Below are 15,004 nucleotides of genomic sequence, written 5' to 3' on the forward strand. Positions count from 1 at the left end.
CTAGAAAATAAATATTTTTATATATTATGTACGATGCTTCTTTTTCTTTCTATTGACTACGTTTTTATGTTAATTTAATACCCGAAGTCATTTAAATTTACATACATCACGCTACGAATCATTAAAGCACGAGTACTAAGTACAAGAGGTGTTCAATAAAATGGGGTAAATGAATATGACCAATTTTCTTTTATTAAATCCGACACCCTTTGTACTCTACATACTGCTGGCGATCTCAGCTAATTAGCAAAAAAATTTAATAGTTTTGGAGTGAATCCAAGCCAATTTCTATAACGGTAACGCCTTCCTGTAATCAATGTATTTTTTTTTTTACTTGGGGAAATGCATTGCGCATACCCTTCCGCGGCGCGACTGCTTGGTGCAGACGGGTTATGTGGGACTCGCCATTGTGCATACCCACTAAAACCCCAAGGTGCCACCAACAATCGCCTTATGCGGGATGCGATAACAGCAGAGCCTTATCCGCTTCCCAACACGCGATGCGGCGGTTGCGTCCGCCTCTTCCCGCCCATTGTTGATTTGTGAGGATGCTTGACACAGCAAGCATCTTTCACAGACCGGGCCATACGCATTTACAAATAGCTAGGGGAGATCGGGTCCAGTACTTGCAGGGATGGGTCATCATCCCTTCTTTTAGACGCATGGACCCCTGCTCCCCGCTTAGGCACTTTTTAGGCGGCGAGAATTTGGTGAGCGCGTCGCGCGTTTACGCGACGGGCCTGCGGTTTTCTTCGTCGCGGATGGGCATCGGGACAAAGCTCCCTGGTCCTTTCCGCCTCTTCTTTTATTTTCATGACCGCCTCGCAGAAATTATAAAATATTTTCCACGGGCCGTCATTTCACGCGCTCACTAAAACCTTCAATACATTTGGAAGTGTTGCGTCCTCGCCCTGGAGTGCATCCAGCAACGGTCCCCTTTCCACGTCCCATGCTGGGCAGTCTCTCAGCGTATGCTGGGCGTCATCCGGGCTGTCTCCGACACAGTGGTGGCAGGTTGGTGCCTCTTCACGCCCTACTACTCTGTGCAGATAACTACCGAAACATCCGTGTCCGGACAGGATCTGCACAAGACGATAGCTGAGCTGGCCCCGGCGCCTCCTTACCCAGTGTTGAAGCAGGGGTCTGAGGGCTTCTATAGTATATTTACCGGCAGTCGCTCCCGCCATGTAATCAATGTATGTAACATCTACCTGCAATCCTGCGTCCTTAATACTACTTAATTAATTGCGTTCAGTAACTTGCTGCCAAGCTAGTCTGACCAGTAGGGTTCTACTTATTTTAAAATGCTTTGGTGCAGAGCTCACACACACAACACATCAATCTTGACCCAACTTCGCATGCGAACTCGCTTGTCTACCGCGAATGGTATTTCGGCTATACAATGCGCAAAGGCGATGAGAACTTGGAGAAACTGATCGTGGTTGGTAACACAGAAGGCAAAAGATCACGTGGCCGTTCACCAGATGGACCGATCAAGTGAAAGACTCATCGTGTTCAAAGATATACAGTGTCATAAGGGAAGCGCTTTACAGAAACCGATGGAAGCAGATAGTCCGCTCTAGATGCTTAGTTGGTGACCACGACGCTCAGACATTAACTGCTGACTAAGAGACTAGAGAGAGAGGTGCAGAGCTTCTTCGAATATTTTAGCGGGGTTCAATAATATAGCCACCGTTCTATATGCTTCCACTGATTCTTTTTCATCACTTTTGGGTATAGGAATCACTCTTGTGATTTTCCAGCAAACGGGACAGTAATCAGTGGTCGAGGCAAAGATTGAACAAATAGGCAAGGGCTCAGCACGTATTGATCGGCAGCCCCTTATAATATATGCTGGTGTGATATACCATAGATAGTGATGACACTCACAAGTGACAGAAGTAAATTGAGCCTTATCACAGGGATCGTCTGTAACTATTCCCTCCGTCTATATAAATACCTACCATTCCTTGTAAATTAGCTTCACGAGATGGTATTGTTTGCTGATGACACTTCGCTTTTATTTAAAGTGAAACGACGAAATCCATCACTTGATAATGTAAACAGTGCCATCTCCAATATAGTTCACTAGTTTTATACAAATAATGTTAATTTTAACGAAAAGAAGACAAAATTATTAAATTAATTGTAACTGCAAATGTAAAAAGGACTTTGTTGATAATGCGGTGTTTTTGGAAATTACTTTAGATAGTAGGTACTCTAGTGGGGCCTACACGTAGAAGAACTTTCGAATAGGAAGTTCTGCAGCGTTCGTCTTGAAAAAGATACACGAACTTACGGATGAGAATACAGCAAAGCTTGTTTATTTCAGCCATTTTGTGAGGTACGTATATATTTTAAGTGCAAAAGCGGGCTATCAGAGCGATCTGTGGGTTGTCCCCACAGGAGTCAGTCCTAAGGATGTTTAAGGAATTACATATTTTGACTTTGGCAAGTCAATACATTTATGAGAATATTTTATATGTGCGGAAAAATATAGATATCTTAAAAAAAAATAGTAGCTTCCATAATTATAGTACTCTAAAATTAGCGCACCAACCACAAGGCTGCATAAAACGAGTAATTCTTTCCAAGGCAATTGCATACGTTTTTTCAACAAAATCCATAATGAGATACAAATGTTGTTAATAAATAAAGTGAAATCTCACAATAAAGTAAAACTGCTTGCCAAGGCCCATTATACTATAAATGAATATAGATAGCTTGCATATGAACTGTTTCATTATATATTATAAGCGCGTGCTCCTATTTCACCATGCCTCCTGCTGATAGAGGACAAATCTTTATTTATCAGGTTGCAGCTCCTTACAAACTTTGTGTAAAACAAAAAACTTGGCGTTAAAAAAGAGTGGCGGAGAGTTCATTGCCAGATCTTCTCTTCCGTTCGCCCTTTGTTTTGAGAACTGGCAGTAAATGTAAAATTAGAAGCATTGCAAGTATATTATTCTTTTTTTTCGTTCATACGTGTATATCGGCGCAAATTTATATATTGTTACGAAAAATATTAATAATGTTTGGGATTCATATTTTATGATAGTCTGTAGTAATTTTATATTCTTTATTATTTATGTTACAGCAATGGCGTGTTAGTGTCAGCTGCCACTGTCATTATCATTTAATGACATCGAAGTCAAATCTCTTTAAAACCGTTAATATGACTAGTTCATTTAACTTGTCAATGTTGTTAGATCTTATAATTAATTACTATTCAATGATCGATAATAATTCTGACTCCATAGTCATAATTATTATTATGGAAAGTTATTTATCATAATTTTAAATATTGGAGACTAGATAACAATAAATATTAAAGTAATCTTTGACACTCGTTCTTATGACTCTGTTTGACTCTGTGGTCTATTCAGGTTCGGTCGTGGAACGAGTACCCGAAATGTTACGAAGCTTGTTTATTACAAATTCTGGTTGTTATAAATATAGGAACTGGTTGGTGCGGCCCTCAGTTCGATTGAGCGGTCGAACCAAGCAGAAGCCTTTAAAGTGTAGACTCTAATGTCGAAATTAAATGGCAGATGCCAACAAACTAATCTATGACACCAGTATTACTGACGTCATTATCTTCAATAATTTAATGACAGCTTTAATTAATCTGGATTCGTTATTTGCAGGCCCTTCGCGCCGACAGCAGCGGCGGGATCACACATCTCCAAGAGACTTCGGGAGAGCTGATCCATACGTAAGTGACGTGTAGAGTTTCGGTACTCGATTGACGTGCCGAAATGGCGCAACTACACTTCGGACCAAGCGAGCCGTTACGCAGAGTATGCTACAATGGCACGGACGTTTTTTTTAAGAGGATTCGACCATATGCTACCGACGCCGACGCCGAGGTAATGGTTGTGGTGATCACAGGTATTTACCCTGAGTTTTTTCGATCTGAGTAACTGAGAATTACCTCCGATTCACTAAATAAATTCTTATCAGTTCTTATAATATTTCGTAGGCGTAAAATCGAAAGTAGAGTAAATATAATGATATAACAAAGATCCCGTGTTATGGTATCTTCAAAATATCAATTCGTTCGTTTCACTTTCTTAAACCGGGTCGTTTGTCGTTGTCGTGTTACCGGGACTGCAAAGTGAGAAATTCGTCTAAGCATAACGTTATTTCATCATAATTCAGTAACAACAATACCGGTTTTCATGGCACAGTTTATTAAATGAGATTTCTGCCGTTGTGTGGGTCATCTAGAGTAAAATTGCTACTACCGTCAAAATGACGAATGTAACTCGCTAAATTAAACTATTAAGTATTGTTCATTTATTAAACTTACTACAACAAAATATGTAATTAATTGTTCAAAGAAAGGTATAAGACTTTTTAAAACTATTAAAATTGTCAATTAATTCGAGAAAGTCATAATAAGATATGAATTTTATGAATCGAGAAAAAGAACGGGACGGACCAACTTTGCGTTGATTTTTGCGTGTTGAATTCAAGTGCGGTTAGAGATATTAGCGGATCAAATTTAGAGATTAGGCATAGCCTGATATTACAGATGCTTAGATATAGCATCTGGCTTTCACGGAATTCCCTAATCAGATGACACTATTAAAACAAACAGCTTTTGTGTTTAATATTTACGTATGTCTTTCGGTAAATTTATGTATTTTTACTTTTCGTCATCGCTGAAAGTGAAAAGAGAATTTTATATCGGTCATTATAAACATTCTCTAATATTTTGCACATATGGCAAAGTAAAATCCAAATCAAAGTTGTAAATATAAATTTGAACATTCAAATATTTGGAGACGTTAACTGCTCACAAAAAAAAAAATTAAATTTGATTTGAGTGGTTTAGTTACTAATTCTTTTTGGGAAAAGGGATTCTCTTCTTTAATATAAAATCCCAGATGCTCTTGTATCTCTGTCTTTTAATAAATTTGGGAAATGTATTAAAAAGAGGAGCTGTGTAAAAAGGCTTACTATAAAGTCAGCGATTGTCTAGTTGATGAAAGGGCCTAGGACTAGTGCTGGGCAAGCTACTTCTAATTAATTTGCTATGAGCGTTGTAGTATTGTTTGATGACTTATTTTATTTTAAAAATTACCGAGAGTTTTTTTACGTCGGCTTTTTCTCTCGGCCTACACCCTGTCTTCTTTGCCAATGAGTAGGGATGCCTACGGGATCGAATTTGGTGACGTGGAAAAAGTGATACCTTGACGATCTTATGTTCCAAAATAAACGTGTTTTATTTTAATTTTATTCATAGTTGTCATGACAAATATCAACTTTGTATGAATACTCAATCCAAAACGCTTTCTCTTCAGCTCAGTTACATTCTACACATCAAAATGCAGTGATTTTTGTCTACCGTACGTTGCGTATTCGTTCTACCCACTTTTCGTTCTTATTCTATTTTGCTGGGTTTGGCCCATTACTAAAAACTTAAGTGTGCATTTTATATCAACCATCATAAGCGAAACATTCCATACGTTACAGATATGAGTAATTAAGATTTGAATTTAAGTTGTAAATGTAACTGTAAAAGTAATTGTAAAATTAAACCTTCTAATATTTTTGACGAACATCAGGTGCATGAATGTAATTTGATGTGAATAACTGATGTGATAATAGTGTGATGACAAAAAAAAATATATCAAGTATTTTGTGATACCATTTTACTGTGGGTTTTAATTTTTAATATATCTTTTTTTAAAGAGAACGGGTATCGGTATATTCTGTCATTAGACTGCTTTTGAGAAGAACTGCTTTATAATTCTTAGTCTAGATGTCAGCAGGCCGAGGCGGTTTACATGTTGTGGTTGGTTGAGTAACCAATTGGAGCAATTCTTTGAACGCCATGAGTTTATACTTCAGTCGAATTGACCGTATCGGCGGAAGATTTGTCGGAGAGTTTTATGTGAGGAGGCCTCGACCTCTTCTACTGACGTTTTTGGATCTAGGTAATTGCATTGAATTACTGAATAACTAATCTAATTAAAGGTAATAATTATTTTATGTATATGCATTGACATGTTTATGAAAAAATAAAAATGTGTTTTACCTATCCAATATCCTTCCTAAAACGCTGGTTGGCCACCATGCGTATCCTTGATCCTGGTCTTGTTGGCTGAACCCAGGATGGGTGATGCCTTGTGTGGGCTAGATCTCGTAATGAGTGATGCCTTGTGTGTGGGCTAGATCTCGTAATGAGTGATGCCTTTTGTTTTCCTATCCAATAACCTTCCTAAAACGCTGGCTGGCCACCATGCGTATCCTTGATCCTGGTCTTGTTGGCTGAACCCAGGATGGGTGATGCGTTACGTGTTGGCTAGATCTCGTCATGAGTGATGCCTTGTTTAAAGTTGTTGCAATGTAAAGCAGCGCAAGGGACGCGCTGGAGTCAGTATGGCCGTATCGGCGCAAATTTATATATTGTTACGAAAAATATTAATAATGTTTGGGATTCATATTTTATGATAGTCTGTAGTAATTTTATATTCTTTATTATTTATGTTACAGCAATGGCGTGTTAGTGTCAGCTGCCACTGTCATTATCATTTAATGACATCGAAGTCAAATCTCTTTAAAACCGTTAATATGACTAGTTCATTTAACTTGTCAATGTTGTTAGATCTTATAATTAATTACTATTCAATGATCGATAATAATTCTGACTCCATAGTCATAATTATTATTATGGAAAGTTATTTATCATAATTTTAAATATTGGAGACTAGATAACAATAAATATTAAAGTAATCTTTGACACTCGTTCTTATGACTCTGTTTGACTCTGTGGTCTATTCAGGTTCGGTCGTGGAACGAGTACCCGAAATGTTACGAAGCTTGTTTATTACAAATTCTGGTTGTTATAAATATAGGAACTGGTTGGTGCGGCCCTCAGTTCGATTGAGCGGTCGAACCAAGCAGAAGCCTTTAAAGTGTAGACTCTAATGTCGAAATTAAATGGCAGATGCCAACAAACTAATCTATGACACCAGTATTACTGACGTCATTATCTTCAATAATTTAATGACAGCTTTAATTAATCTGGATTCGTTATTTACAGGCGCTTCGCGCCGACATGTACATTGTGTTACCTACATGAATAAATGAGTTTTTATCATCGGACGTCAAGTTCAGGCCGAGGTTAATCAAGGGAAGTTTACTAAGGATGCAATTTCAAAAACTCTCGACTACTCGATCAGTCCTTTGGCACAAGGTAAGGACTAAGGATAGCATGTTGAAAACAAAAAACATATTAAAAATACTCTCGTATATTTGTCAACCAAAACGAATAAAATGTTGTTTCATTTTGAAAACAAAACAGAACTTTAACATTAGGCCTTAAACCATTATCATAAATAACTTAACCCTATAGTTATCCTATCACTTAAGCTAACTTCTGATATACATATACTACATAATCGGTTTATGATCCTCGTATTTCGCATTTAGCTATTTATGTTCGGCTCAAAGGTCTAATCTCCGATCAACCGAGAGTCGATTTGAAAAAATTTGTACTATTTAGGACAATTGTAATTAAATATTTCGTCATAAACCGCTTACGTAACTAAATGTTTCGGAAAATTCAACAATTTAGTATCAAAATATAAACTATCATAATATAATATGTTTTGAAATAACACGCCTAAAGCTAATTCGTATCGATCGTGACCGTATCACTAGAAAACTCTCGCTAAAAAGAAGAAAATCGGAATAAACGAAGACGTTTTAAAAGGATTGTAAATAGGTGTGAGTGTTAAATTATTAATATTTATATAAAAAGAGGTATTTACGAAAAAATTCAAAAAATATTTTAATAATATTCCTAATTCCCTATACATTTGAAGGCCTTGTGTGTCGAGGGTCTGCGGCGTCGCCTTCGACCGCCGAACGCCCCTCCCGAAGCGATAGCATCGTCCGGAAATACTCTATGAGGGCCCATTAATTATAGGCCGGGCGGGCGACGGACGGTCCGTTCCGTTCATTTGGTCGAATCGGTCGAATCCTTGGACGAATGGTTTTCGGTATCCTCAGTCTTTTCGCCGTCACTGTAGAATTTAGGCTGAAACCAACGAAACGTTAACTTCGAAGTCGAAGAATGCGAGAGATGACATTAACAGAACACGGATGGAAAAACTCCAAACAAAAGTGTCAAAAGCAAACTGACTGAGTGAGAAATGGCGCGGACGTGTCACAAAACAAAAATCAAACAAAACAGTTGAAAGCGTGACACTCTGCGTCGACTTACACGATGTCACTTTGCGCTAAACGGTCGTCACTCTGGATCCGAGTCCGTTTTTGACACCGTTATAGCTCGTAAAGCCCTAAAAACAAAGGTCCACTTTATCCGCCTCGACCGCGCCCGACCAGTTCGGCCCTGCCGATACTTTGGAGACGTACCTCGTCGTGTTTGTCCTCGACGGCCGGCCTCTCGTCTTCGTCGTCGCTGTCGTCGTCCTGCGAGGACTCTCCGCCGGAGCCCGCCGCGTCTCCGGCGGCCTTCGCGGGGGCGGCGGCGGGCGCCGGGGGCCGAGGGGTCCTGGCCTTGTCCCTGGTGAGCCGATCGTAGCAGTGCAGGCAGACGCGGAGCGGCTTCTCGCTCTGAGTGCGCAGCACGAAGCGCTTCGACGAGCAAGGCCCGCAAACCACGGCCCCGCACTTGCGGCAGTGATGCTGCGAAACTTGTCTCGTTTCAAACGGAGGCTAAGATCGTTGACATCAATTAATGTCAACCATTTCCCGCCTCCACACTTACCCGTCTGTTAAGAACGGTGAACTGCGTCTTCTTGCAGTGCATGCAGATGGCCGCTTCGTTGTCCGGCACCCAGACCGCTGCGTGCTCTGAAGGCGGCTGCTTGCCACCTGGAAATATTGATACTTATTAATACTATCATTTGTAAATTAGGGTATATTATCGTCCAAAAATAGGAAGTATTTTATTTTAAAAAAATTGTAATAATTCGACATTTATAATTAATTAATTTAATCCGTCCAAAAAAAAATCTTATTCTTATTTTTAACATTTAATTTTATTTTATTTACTTCACACCACATGAAACAAGACTTCATTACTAATATTCCTAACTTTTATAAATATTATTTTCTACTACTTAAGTGTTTTTTTTATTCTTTTTTTTGCGACTAAGGCACCAGGACTGTGGAACATTCTGCTCCTCAGCATAATGCTGAGTCAGGGTCAATTACAGCCACAGCACACACGCATTACATACTTGAGACAAACCAAATAGGAAAAGAAAAAATAAATTATATATCTGTCTAATTATATCTTTTATCAATTTTTTTTTTCTCCATGATTATTGTTATTTTGTGTGTTTAGGTGTGTGTGTTTATATTTGTAAGAAATGATATGTCTATTTTGATAAATTGAAATTTAGCATAAATTTCAATTTAACTGCGTTAACCGAAAAAAAAGAATACGAGATACAAACGTTAATTACAGAGATTTGCATGTATTAACTTTCACTGATGTACTTAATTCTAGTACTAATTTGATTTTCAAAAATATTTTTTCTTTCACATATCAGTCAACAAGTACAATTGTAGTAATATAGATTGATAAAAGTCAGGGAGCCTCTGTCCCAATAAGGTAAAGGTCACAAATACATACTCTTCCTTAGAAGGTCCTCAATACATTTTTCTATGTGTGCCATCCATTCCTCTTTTTCTGTTGCAGTGGCAGCATATACTGCAAATGACTTTGATGCTGTGCGTATTAACCATCCGTTGCGATATTCTGTAATCGTGTCATAAATGTCTAATATGTCTTATATCCATAATAAACTCGGTTGGTTGAAATTGCATTATTTTGTTTCTATCTGTCGAATTGTATTTACATTGTCATAAAAAAACGAAATCAGTACAGTATTTAAAATGCTATTTCTAAAATAACACAGTCAAAACTTGTTTAATTTAAGTTTGAAACTAATTTAGCTAAAAAATAATTGACTGTTATTTTTTAAATGTAAGTATGAAAACTTTGACGTGAAAATACCTCTTTAATTCAATAATATTTTTTTATTAAAAATAATATTTGAAATTTACATTGATATTATAATATATAAAGTTGACTCAGTTTCAACACTCATTGCCATAATATAATATAGTTATACTGATAAAAAATTATATTTATGAATCATGTATGACTCACTCTAACAAATGTGACAGTTATATTTCTCACTTCTTGTTGATTATGGGCATGTTAAAGCACTAATCAAACTGTCTTTTAAGGGACAATAGTATTATTAAATTGTAAGTAAACACACTAGCAGCTTTATAAGCACTTGTGTGTGTCTGCCATTTGAAGAAGTAATCCACCACTAATTGGTTTTTGGAAAGGATTGTTCAGTGTGTTAGGCTGAGATTCAGAGACATTATTGAAAAACGTTTGAAGTCTGGGCTACGCCTAGACGAACTAAGCTATGTTTAGAGTAAGAAAACATTGTTCTTGTCATAATTCACGAAGTCTAGTTGCTCTTATTTACATTTTTACTAATATGTGACTAATATGTAACATCAATAATGAATTTATCGCAGATTGTATTTAAAGAATCATCATGTTAAAATGCAAGAAACATCATTTTGAGATCATAAAGCTTTGAGGAAAAAATAATTTCGAGTACTAAAGCTAGCTAACTTACAAGTTTAAAATTCAAATTTTTAACATAGATTTATTAAATTAAGTGAAGTAATTAAAGTTTTATTTACATAATGAATAAACCCTAATAAAATTTATTTGTGTTTTTATTCTTACATAATTATAGATTTATATGGTGACACCAGATTTGCAGATAGTATAGCTCAAGTTGTCAATTTCCTTCGCTTGACATAAAGCTAAACTTGACTTTGAGTACACTGAGTTTGATTTTTTGTCGGATTTTTAAAGTATTTCTCCTCAAAAACATTTCTTTCGAACATTCCTAACAATTTATTACTTAATTTTGCAAATAGATTAGTGCATACATATAATTATGAAGTATAGTACAATAATATATTTATAGACTACACAACAGACCTATTGAGAGTCTAAGTGCAGAAACTGAGTCCAAAAACCAATAATTATATGATTATAAACTTCTCATAACATATTCAAGAAGGAAGTAAATTATATATTAATTCAGGAAACAGAATCTTCAAAAAATTTAAATTAGGAATACATACGGCCTTCATCTTTAAGTGATTCCAGTTTTACTTCTTCCAATGGAATAACATGCTGTTTATTATATTTCTTTTTGTTTATCACAATATTTCCATACACTAGAATGTCATTGAATAAAAAGAACTGTCTGGCTTTAGGCTTTTTTCTGCACATTTTTGTCAAGACACCTTCACCAACCAAGACTCTTCCTTGCTCTGCTAAAGGCTGAAAGTTTTTAGAACAGATATTTATTGGGATGACTATCTATATATTAGGCTAAAGTTTTAAATATTACTTAGTTAAGAATATATAAAATAGAAGAATATTATTTTGCACTATTATTATGCACAGAAAAAGATGCAACTCCAACTACATAAAAAAATACATAAGTACATGTTATCACAATAGAGCAATTCTAGGATATTAAATTAATTCTTATAAACAGTTATCTTGAATCAATAAATAACAGTGCATGCGAAGCATTAAGTAGATAAAAATCATATCTATAAGCAAACCCACCCAATCCTCCTACAAATTATTATCTTTTAGAGTTTGTCGGTTGATAAACTTCGAAAGTTAAACACATTCGAAAGTAGTTACTGCAGCTTAAAACTACATACCTGTCCCGAACTCCCAAAGCAGTTTTCGACCATAGCAATTCTCCTTGCATTAGCTTCACTATTAACTGAAAAAGTTAACTTTTATAAAGTAAAACTACGGCTGAGTACCAAAGTTGACGTCAAAGGAAAGTAGATGAACAAACAATGACAACTATTAATTTGAAGTAAATGACAAATCACCACTAAAAATATTAGAAGTACAAATAGAAAATACTTTAAAATAACTAGATTATTAAAGTCTATTTATTACCTAAACGATCCACCATTATAAAAGTTTTACTTTACAATGAATTCGACAAGCACTTTACGCCTACAGCGAATGGCAATAAATGACAAATTTGACATTACCTGATTGTTGACAGCACAACATATCGAAAACAGTTGTCAATTATCATATGTAACATTGCTATTTACAATTCAAAGAAGAAATTCCTGGTCCATATCCTGTTATCGTATAAAAACATAAAATATATATATATTGATAGAGTTAATTTAAAATTTAATCATTATAACTATCAAAAATATTTCGTATAAATTGCTTCTGTTTGGTTTAGTCTATGGAATTAAACCATAAACACGACGTGATCATGTGAGATTCCTCTCCTTCTGTGATTTTTGACGTCTTATGCCAGACGGTGGTCAATTATTTTATCATTATTTGTTCAAAATTTTTATTAAAATAAGCGAACAAAATGGTTTGCAAACTGTGTGGCCCTAAATTGTCGCTATGCGGCTTGGTTTTAAGTGTTTGGGGTGTAATACAACTCGTAAGTCTCGTAAAACTTATATATTTGTTAATTAACTTTGATATTGTAACTTCGATTACCAGTTTTCCAATTTTCAGACTCTAATGGGCGTATTCTATCATATCAGAGCAGTTGCTCTTCTAGAAGATCTTCCACTTGAGGAAGGACATCACGACATTGATCATTTTGTAGCTAATGTTGAATATGGATATACTATGGTATGTACTTAACTCACAACATAAGAATAATCTGAGGTTATATTCATAGCTAAATTCAGGAAAAAAGTATTAAAAATGTATTAGTTTTTAAATACTTTTGGCCTTTTGGAATAAAGCATGTTGTTCAGTATTCAATAAAATGTATTACATTTAAAAAGATTTTTTTTTTTCACCATTACATTTTATTGAATACTGAACAAATATGCTTTATTCCAAAGGGCATAATTAAGTGTATGCAATTAATGTTTTTTTTATTAGAACAAAAAAATTGGCTTTTGGTAATATTATTATGTTTTATTAATTACTGTGCATTTTAGCAAGTATATACAAAAATATTTTCAATAGTTCAACAGACTTTGCAAATATTTTAAACCAGATAAGTCCTATTTTTTTTGAAAGTGTTCTGCTTTGATTTCATAATGACTAATACATTTTTCAGAATGCTCAAAACTGCTGGATTGCTGCTTTACTGTACTTAGTCACGCTTGTTGTTTCTGGCCACCAATTCTGGATGAATAACCGCTCTTCAGTGAGCATGTAATGTACACCATGGATGGTACACCAGTTAAATAGTTTTCATTCCAATATATATCCATATTTATGTCAGTGGGACTCAAATATAACCCTCTGGCTGAACTTACTTAGCACATTCCCTGTGGTAAATTAAAATCTTCTAGAAAAATTATTTTTCTTGCTAATTAGGAATGTAAAACTGTATATAGCACCTATAGTATAAAAAGTAGGTCATTCAAATTATACCAATATTCTCAGGGAATGTGATAATAGCAGTTGTTTAACTAACATAGTATTATTGGAGTTAATTTGGTGCAATGTACATTTGTGTATTTAAATTTATTTATTAAACATGGTCACACTTTAAATGTGAAAATAATTAATGATTGTTAGAGAAAAAATGGAATATGCACATACTTGTAATTTTTCATAAGTTAAAGTATTAGTTTTTTGAAATAGTGTCTATGAATTACTGTACATAAAATATCTATTTAATTGTAGGTAAAATTTAAATCACGCTTTCTTGAAATAAAGGATTTAATGTTGTAATTATGTTTCATTTATAATAGTTTATTACAAAATGTAATTAGAGGTCGCACTTCTTCCTTAACCTAATCATCTTTATTGCAAAGTTAGCCTTGTGGCTCACACTTTAATAATATTAAAAATTTTGCTCTGTTACAACATAGTAAACAAAATATATGTAGTCTATGTATAATTTATATGTAACATAGTATGTCTATGATTGGCCACTATGCAAATGAACCAAATTTTCAAATTTCTTTCAAAATGTGTTTTGACAGTACATACTAGATACATAAAAGCTGAATTAATGTTAAAATTAGGTTGATACAAAGACTACAAAATATTTGAAAATGAGTATGCTATTTAATTGTGGTGTTTGTTGTATGCTTTTAAGTATTTGGGCAGTAGTGCAACTGGTAAGTAAAAAATATGACATAATCAAGCATATTCTTTGGCAGCCAACTAATGTAAAAAAAAATAGAATTCCACAGCCGAAAAGAACTTATGTATATAAGATGATTAAGAAGTAGAAACAAGTGCAAAATTTGAAGAAAGCATGCCATGCATCAGTTAGCTTGAGTAGTTAGTATGTTTATATTGATTTTCTCATTTAGTTTTAGTTGTGGATTCTAGTGAAAGGTATTTCTACTATATGTGGTTTAAGGTTGTCATGGGAATTTTCTTTAAAATGGAGGTGGTTGCTTTTATTGAAGAGGCTGAGCCTGATCATCATGGCTATGAAGATTTTGAGGACTTCATGAAGCAAACAGAACAAAATTATAGTCTAGTAAGGGCAATCGAACAATGTTTTCTGAACACTAGTCATATTCACATTTGGTTAACCAAAGATCTTTGTTTGCAATGCTCATGATTTCTGATTTAAAACCTAAATTTCAGATTGCTATGAATTGTTGGATAGGCGCTGCAATATACTTATTCATGATCGGCGTGTCCTATTTATGTATAGTCAAGGCGAGGGCCAAGGATAAAGCTTCTGCTGATAATTCACAAGATGACGAGGCATTTTGCAAAGATCTTGCAAAATCTAAGAAGTCCTAACTATTTTACGTACCTACAGTATTATTTTCAGTAAGCAATAAAGTTATTTACCTCTATTATTTGTGTAATTAACGTTAACGTAATATTTTAATATAAAAATTATGAATCGGCAAAGCATTGGAGTGTAGTAGGACGTAGGTACACCCGTACGCCTTGTGAATAAATGATACAAAATGA

The 15,004-nt window shown here is 35.1% G+C and overlaps 3 protein-coding genes across 4 annotated transcripts; 2 read left to right on the forward strand and 1 right to left on the reverse strand.

Moving 5' to 3' along the window:
* Positions 1-7,246: 7,246 nt before the first annotated feature.
* On the reverse strand, positions 7,247-12,109 carry LOC110995753 (pleckstrin homology domain-containing family F member 2). Of its 2 annotated transcripts, XM_022263065.2 has the most exons (8): positions 12,017-12,091; positions 11,767-11,831; positions 11,170-11,371; positions 9,620-9,745; positions 8,747-8,853; positions 8,392-8,664; positions 8,240-8,315; positions 7,247-8,053 (listed from the first exon to the last, which is right to left on the reverse strand). In XM_022263065.2, the coding sequence occupies exons 1-7, from the start codon at positions 12,030-12,032 to the stop codon at positions 8,256-8,258; spliced, it is 849 nt and encodes a 282-aa protein (XP_022118757.2). In that variant the 5' UTR covers positions 12,033-12,091; the 3' UTR covers positions 7,247-8,053; positions 8,240-8,255. The 2 variants fall into 2 exon arrangements, with proteins under 2 accessions (XP_022118757.2, XP_022118756.2); XM_022263064.2 differs by lacking the exon at positions 8,240-8,315 and having other exon boundaries at positions 12,017-12,109.
* A 261-nt stretch (positions 12,110-12,370) lies between these two features.
* LOC110995776 (ribonuclease kappa) lies at positions 12,371-13,792 on the forward strand. The gene is made up of 3 exons (XM_022263091.2): positions 12,371-12,533; positions 12,611-12,730; positions 13,170-13,792. The coding sequence occupies exons 1-3, from the start codon at positions 12,459-12,461 to the stop codon at positions 13,269-13,271; spliced, it is 297 nt and encodes a 98-aa protein (XP_022118783.1). The 5' UTR covers positions 12,371-12,458; the 3' UTR covers positions 13,272-13,792.
* Positions 13,793-13,929: 137 nt separating this feature from the next.
* On the forward strand, positions 13,930-14,999 carry LOC110995775 (ribonuclease kappa). Its single transcript, XM_022263090.2, has 3 exons — positions 13,930-14,184; positions 14,433-14,555; positions 14,666-14,999. Exons 1-3 carry the CDS (start codon positions 14,119-14,121, stop codon positions 14,825-14,827), a joined length of 351 nt encoding a protein of 116 aa, XP_022118782.1. The 5' UTR covers positions 13,930-14,118; the 3' UTR covers positions 14,828-14,999.
* The last annotated feature ends 5 nt before the right edge of the window (positions 15,000-15,004 follow it).

Source organism: Pieris rapae, chromosome 1 (assembly GCF_905147795.1).
Source record: "Pieris rapae chromosome 1, ilPieRapa1.1, whole genome shotgun sequence".
NCBI classification, from domain to species: Eukaryota; Metazoa; Arthropoda; class Insecta; order Lepidoptera; family Pieridae; genus Pieris; species Pieris rapae.